Consider the following 7444-nt stretch of genomic DNA (forward strand, 5'->3'; position numbering starts at 1 on the left):
TTTTTCCTGGCTTATTAACAGGTGTCGATTCTGTCCGTCGTATGTTGCTACAGAACCGAGTTGCTATTGATTTTTATTATTAGCGCAGGGACAAGGGTGTGAAGGCTTTGATAGGTTGCGTTACGTCAGTCTGAGTGACCACCATGAATCAATCCACAAAAGCATACAAAACTTAAAACAAAGATCCGCAGCAGAGCCAGGGGTGGGAGGCCTTTGGTCTCTTCTCACGGCTGGGAAACTTTGGGCCGTGGATCAAAAGTAGTCCAGGATTTATTATAATCGCCTTAACCCCCGTATTGATGTTTGCCTTACGTCTCCTATGCCTTTTTGTCCTGTATTCAGCGTTTAGCTGAGTGTGACATAAATCAGGTCACGGGCACCCAGCTACACACAACCTTTGCCTTGTCGCAATTCACAAGCAAAAAAGAGGAGGATAGAGAACGTCTGAAGAGATATAGAGGAGAGGAAAATAGGGAATGGCTGACCTAACGAGAGATGAGAGAACAGCTAGGTATTGTGAAGGAGAGGAGGAAAGATGAACACGGTTATCTAGTGACAAATAGGTGTCTGCATGCGTGTAGCGGTACATAGCTATGCAACTGCGTGAATGATTTCTGCCCTGAGCCTGGTGGTACGTGCAGCTGTGGTTTGTGTCCGGGCTCAGAGATGTCAATACGGGCTTCTCTGTTACGGTCAAGTGTCTCTGGTTGCATTAAAAAACCAAACCAAACCAAACCAAACCAAAACAAAAACCACAGTGACTTTAATAAGACTGCAACCTGATCGAATTCCAAGAAATGTGAGATAAGATGAACTTCTGAATTTGTTCATAAGTTGTAATGGAGTGCTACCTATATATGAATGCTAGAACATAACTCTATTTCAGTGTGACCATTATTTAGCATGCAACTGCATCAGCATATTGACAGAATACCTTTTGAGTTATTTCTTTTTTTCATAACCTCTAAACTGGGAACAGCTCAAGGTGAAAAGAGACTGTTCAAATCGTCAGCTGTTGCCTCAGAAGGAATAACGTGTTCTTTGTGTACAGGTGAATTTAACACAGCTGAACATTTGTTTTGGGTTAGAAGTATCTGTCACACCTTCATCCCCACCACCACAACCTTTAAGGTCGGTGGGAAAAGCATTCTGTACTCTGTTGCAGCGGGGAAACTTCAGTTGAGCTGCAGCAGTTTGCGTACGTAACTGCAGCTCCTTTGGTGGAAATGAAGTTGTCGTAGAAGTTAGACTTTAACTTGAGTAACATACCCTTTGATACCTTGTAAGCGAGAAAGATTGTGTCCTGACAGCATGCTCTTTCCCACGCTTGTGCCTAGAGTTGTACTTGAAATCAGGTTGCGTGTTAAGTTTAAACCTAATCACACAGATATCTCAAAGTCCACAAAGATACATCACTGCTTAGGGGATTCTTGCGGTATAGCAGGTGCAAAACCCGTTCCAAAGTAACGATCTAGTGAAGCGTTTTCTTTCAGGAACACCATTTTCCCACTTCTCATAGGTTATACACCATACAACGTAATATCTCTCCATCAAGTCTCTTGTGGCTAAACTGCATTCTGCAAATTTGTGTTAGAAATAGATGTTTGCATTTTCACCTGCCGAAGTTCCCTAAGCTAAAGGATTGTGACCTAGGCATTGCGACGAAGCTCAAAGATAGTGACAACAGCGATGGAAAAGAGTGATTTAACACGTAGTTGATTTATGGTTCATACAGGACTATATCACACTACAAAACCGGTATGAATTCAGAGTTGTGGATGTACTGCATGTTCAGGTAACAGTTTCTCTACAATTTATTTTTTTGTTTTTATAAAGGTGCCTAAGCTATAAATACCATATACTATTATCTTTCCCTATTTTTTTAAGCATTTTTTTATTTCCCTGTTTGTGTATAGTTTTATCTATCTATCTCTATATAAACAACCAACACAAAGCAACCAGAACATTTTGAGAAACTTATAGTTAACTTCTGCATTTAATTCCAGTAACAATCTAGAGGTGTCCATTCAGCTGTTTGTTTAGTTCCAAGTCTTCACTGTATGCTTTCAGGTTCTTTGAAAAGCAGCAGTAACAGTTGAGCAGTTATTTAAAGTGAAACTTTGCCCTACACAATTTCCACTTCCATGCTTTAGAATGGAGGCACAGCGGAACACTCACCCAAGGGCAAGATTTCAAGAGCTCTTAAGTAGGTTTTATCTTTTCACGTTAGGATAGAAAATGTTCCTTAACAGCTTATATATAGAATTTACAAGTTAAACACAATTTCTCACGCTCATTTATTTGATTAGAAGTTCCTGAAAAATATTTTCATAACACTTCCATAGCTTATTGCACGTTCTTCTAAATAATCATAAACCTGTATGTTGACCTCTGTAGGAAATGCACCGATAACAAGTTTAACATTTTGTGAACCCGACTGAAATGTACGAACGTACACATAAAAGAAGGCTAAAACTGGTAATTAAGTCATGAGACAGAAAACAAAAGAAAAAGGATGACAACTCCATAACATGGTAAAGCAACCTTTTACCAAAAAAAAAAACCAAAAACCCAGCAAAGAAACAAAACCAAAAACCACAAACAGGGGTGAATTGTAGAGAACAGAGACAGTGGGTTGTTTCGACATTGATAACGTGCAGCTGAGAACCTGCAGCAAAGAGTCACATAACTTTGAGGGAGCACGAGAAGAAACCAGGATGAGACAGAAAGAAAGGAGGGATGTGATCTCACCTGTAGAAGGCAAGTGAACAGCAGAGAGTGGCCTGTCGCAGCACTCTCCAAAGGAGCCAGCTGCAGCCAGGTCTTTTACCATCACACTCTCCATGGCAGTCCCTCTGCTGCCTTCTAGTCTCGCCTCATCCAGGGCACGCTCACCCTCTCTGCTTCTTCCTCGGCTGCCCAACCGCTTCACAGAACCAGCCACAGCTGCACCTTGTCTACACCAGCCAACCCACCGCCCCTGAAGCCAGCCCACAGCTGTACATTGTCAGTGCTGATTAACCCAGCTTCGTTCCTCTGCAGTAGCCTACAGTGCACAGCGCTAAGGAATGTGTTGTACGAACCTTCCGGGCTGTTCCGCGTCGATTCACAGTCAGTTACAAAAACTGAAGGACATGTCAGAGGGCTTACGGCAGGAACTTTTGGGAGATTGGTTGCGGAATCTTTTCAAGTCTCGGGGAACCACCAGACGGTTGCAGGAGTTTACAACACGCGGAGGAATATTGTTATTGGTAATTGTAGTTTTATTGACCATTTTTCCCTGTATGCCGAACTGTGTAAGACCTATGATTCAAAAGTAGTTTAACCTCTAATGTTTCTGTTCAAAATAAAGACGGGGGAAGTGTAGAGAGCTTTATGGCCAGTGCTGGAGGCCACGATGCCTGTGAAGGGCCTTGAAGGCTAAAGAAGAGAGAAAGTACGATAAGGTTGGCTGAACGCCTGGAAGAAAGACGGGGTATGAAGCAAGGCCAGAGCGGATGCGCGATGCCACATCTCCGTGGCTGGCTGAGAACATGAAACCCACAGAGATAAGAAGGAAGAGAGGAAAAAAAACGCAAGAAGTTCAGTGCATTTGCAGCTTAGTAATTGACCAATTATATGTAGCCAAGACGTGTGTGAACAGCATTGATTAACCAATGATAATTTAGAATGGGGCGCGGGAACAGCAAACGAGGATATTATAAGCGTGGGTTCTGGACTAATAAAAGGTCTTCTGGTTGAACTCGGGAGTCCACGTCATCGTCTCCTCAGGCCATATGCTCCTCCGCCTCCTTGTCTGCCATTGCACGGACCTGCAAGGCCACACCATGAAAGTTAAAACAGCGTTCATGGTGCATTCACTCCTGCCTGTGTTTGTCTAGAGCAGCTGTGATGCTGCCCCTGGTGTTACCTGCTCAGAGAACTGCTGCACCTACTGCTGCCACATTCTCCGCACCTCCTTCAGTTTCTCTCCATACTGATTTCTTTCTGCCTGGAGCCGGTGAACTGACCCTGAGAGCTGTTCAAAACAAAACAAAACACAAAGAAAATCATATTGGCTAAATAAATTTGGCAGTGACTGCTTCAGGGATAAAGCCTGAAGAAACCAGTGTTAACACAAAGCTCAGGCTGCATTCTTCTGCCACACAAGTTTCTTTACAGACATGAAGATCTGGATGTCATTCCGTACAAGCCCTGAGCAACCCAGGTTTCCAGGCCTGCCTTCTCCTCCAGTGCCACCTGCAACTGCTGCTTTGCATCCAGACTCCCTGCCTGATTTGACAACTGCCAAGAAAAATCAAAAAGTCATGGCAAAATGTTAACACGCCACTTCTGCATAGCCTTTCCCCTGATAGTAACCTGCCACATGATCCATGTTGCAACCTTAAAGTGCTCCAACTCATGGTGATGTTCAATGAAAAAAAAAAAAAAGAGGAGGGGGGAAGGAGATTAAAATCAAAAAGCTTAGATTTTAGCCCTGTAAAACAGGCTGAGCTAGACAGCTCCTCCCTACCAATTTTGTATTTACAACTTGTTTGATTAAAACCTATTTTCTTAATCTAAAAACTGGGCTCAGAAACTTTTTGCATTTCCAGAGTCTGTATTACACAGCCAGACCAGATGGTCTAAAAGCTTGTGATTTTAAAAGTTGTCAAACACGTCAGGAATTTAAAGCCAGTGTCTGGAGCATGTCAGTTGGCACACAGTACTTTTCCCAGAAGAGGAGCAGCTGCCTTTATTTCAAGGGTAACTTAAGCCACTGACTGGGGAGGAAAAAAAAACCAAACCCAAAATAAACAAAAGAGCAGTTTCTTCCCTCACAGGCTCAGGTTCACACCGGCTTGCTCTCTGAACTGCTAACAGCTGGCTTCCTGAATTCCCTTCCTAACTGGCTGCTTCTCTTAACTTTCCCCAGCTGACCTTCAAGTTACCATTGTCCAATTCACCTTCTGCAAGGGTGGGTACAAACACCACCCCTATTCAACTGGCTTCTCAGTGAGACCACGAGACAGCTGCGTAACCAAAATGCCAAACAGATACAAAGCAGGAAAAGTCTTCGTATTGTCACGCACTGTATGTTCAGTCACCCTCTCATATTGTACAACATTCTTTTCGCAGACCAGCGTCACAACAGCTTTCAGTCTACTGCTCCAGCTCCTTCAAACAGACCTTCTGTTCCTCAGAGGCCTCGCTGAAGGCCTTTGACCAAGAGGATGCCTTGATGAGGTTTTGTGCCTTCCTTTCCGAACAAGGGTTAAGCCTTGCCCCCACTCTCAGAAGCAAAGTCTTACAACGGTCAGTGTGATCTACCCTCACAGCCTGGAAGCAGTATGGGCACCTGTTGGATCCTCAGTTTAGCGATTTCCAGTTTCTGATGCAAATCATCCATACGCAAATCCTTAGCTGAGATCTTGGAAGACAGGCAGCGAATCTTCTGTGACAGCTCTGAATTCTTCTGCTTCATTTCCTCACTGCTTTTGCTGAAACAAACCAAAATTAAAGCAGCATCACTGTATGTACTATGGGTCTGGGCAAGTACATGTCATAAATTTACAGTCCAGCTAGTCGTTAACAGAATCACAGAAACATCACATCCAGTCACTTTTTTTAAGCTGAATATCCAGCCTCCCAAGTCACCACCTGTGGTGCATGCCCCTTGTGATGTTTTGTGGCTCTACCGGGAAGAGCAGTGTTACTCTGCAGTAACAAGCAGCAAATGGACTTACCTTTGTTTGTACAGCTCCTGTTTCAGGTCTTCTAGCTCCTTCATTAACTCTTCGTTATGCTGGAGAAAAAAGAAATGACTGATTCAGCTGCAGACTTCAGCAAAATATTTCACCTTTAGCACATCAGCTGAAGTGGAAAGCATCAGAACTTTGGCAAAACCCTTCAGGACAGGTTGCTTAGAACCTCCTGAATTTGCCAGGAATAAATCTGCTCAGCCTTTTCAAACGCGATGCTACTAACTGAACGTGAGGTCATTTCTGCAGACTTCTGGATGAATATCAATACTGAAGTGTCTGCCTGATGGAGACCCTCCTGAGACAAGGTCTCGGTGGCGCTTCTGTTGCGTGGAGCTGGAAAGACTAATGAAGTAAGGTGCCGGATCTGAAGACAGCAACTGGACCATATGATTAGCGGTCACAGAAACCTGAATGAACTTTGCCTTGACCATGGAGAACACAGGGCTTTACAAGGTTAATTAACAATTCAGAATGTTAATTTCTGCCTCTTCTCCGAGCAGGGACTACAGACTTTGCATTAGTGTACTGACAAGCAAACAGCCAAAGGCAGAGCTGCTGGTGAAGCATAAGCAGAGGTGACTCTTACCTTCTCTGCCTGTTCTTGCAGCATAGAGACGAAGGACAAAGTACGTTCCAGCTCCACTACCCTCTGGTGAGATGAACGTAAACGAGCAGCAAGGCTCTCGGCTTCTCCTGAACAAGTCAGAACAGAGTGAGTTGAGGCTGGACCACAAAGAGCTTTTTGGAACTGCTAAACAGCACTTTCTACTTTGTCAACAAGCTCTTAAGGCAGCACAGAGCTTTGCAAGTCAGCAGACCTGGTTCCGCCCCTGGCTCTACAGGTGGCTCACTAGCAGCTCTGGGCAGTAAAGCTCTCTGTAACTACCATCCTCACTTTGAGGGAGATGACGAAACTTCCTCTGCAGAATAGGCAATATGTTGGTTGGGATCTTTCTTTCTAATAGAAGAAGTCGCTCAAACTTGGTTCAGAATGAAGGGCTCGGGTAAAACCTACCTTTACGCGATAGCTGTGTGGGAGGGAGGGTGGCGAAAAGGGAACTAAGTTTTAAAAGGATCAGAAGAAAGTCAGAAAGGAACAGCCTGGGGTAGTCACCGGGGCTGAACAGGGCTGACAAGGCTTTAGCGATGCACAAAAGAACCTCAACTGCCATGGGATCAACATGCTCCCACTTGGGGGCAGCTCTGGCGACAGAGGCAGCGATGGTGCCAAGTATTGCCCACCGAGGAGTCGGCCACTGCTGTGAGCTGGCTGCCAGCAACTGTCATGCCTCTGGCTTGAAATTCACACTTTGACCAACAGCTTGAGCTGGAGTGCCCACAGTCAATTACCTGATTTCTCCCCTGCAGCTTCTCGAGTATGTGCAAGGGCCGCCTGCAACTCAGACTTCTCAGAAGCTAGAATTCCAATAGTCTGGATACGAACCTTTGGGAAAGGAAAATCGGCTCAGCACGAAACTTCTTTGCTTGTAATTGCAACATCACTGTTGCCACAAAAGGCTAACTCAGTAAAGGGAAAGAGCTCGTGCAGTTAAGCACAGTCGGGCTGACTCCCAGTTTTCCTGAAGGAACGCGCTCGCGGCTTCCCGGGTAAAGACTATGAATGGTCAGTAATCCAGAGAACAGCAGAAGGCAGGTGGTGTTACTGTAATGGAGGCTCTTCCTTACCCGTAGCTTCCTCA

The 7444-nt window shown here is 44.7% G+C and overlaps 1 protein-coding gene across 1 annotated transcript; it reads right to left on the reverse strand.

Annotated features, from left to right (window-relative positions):
• Nucleotides 1-3908: 3908 nt before the first annotated feature.
• On the reverse strand, nucleotides 3909-5778 carry LOC130154896 (golgin subfamily A member 2-like). Its single transcript, XM_056351578.1, has 3 exons — nucleotides 5727-5778; nucleotides 5339-5480; nucleotides 3909-4018 (listed from the first exon to the last, which is right to left on the reverse strand). The coding sequence occupies exons 1-3, from the start codon at nucleotides 5768-5770 to the stop codon at nucleotides 3932-3934; spliced, it is 273 nt and encodes a 90-aa protein (XP_056207553.1). The 5' UTR covers nucleotides 5771-5778; the 3' UTR covers nucleotides 3909-3931.
• Nucleotides 5779-7444: the final 1666 nt, after the last annotated feature.

Source organism: Falco biarmicus, chromosome 9 (assembly GCF_023638135.1).
Source record: "Falco biarmicus isolate bFalBia1 chromosome 9, bFalBia1.pri, whole genome shotgun sequence".
In the NCBI taxonomy this organism is placed as follows: domain Eukaryota; kingdom Metazoa; phylum Chordata; class Aves; order Falconiformes; family Falconidae; genus Falco; species Falco biarmicus.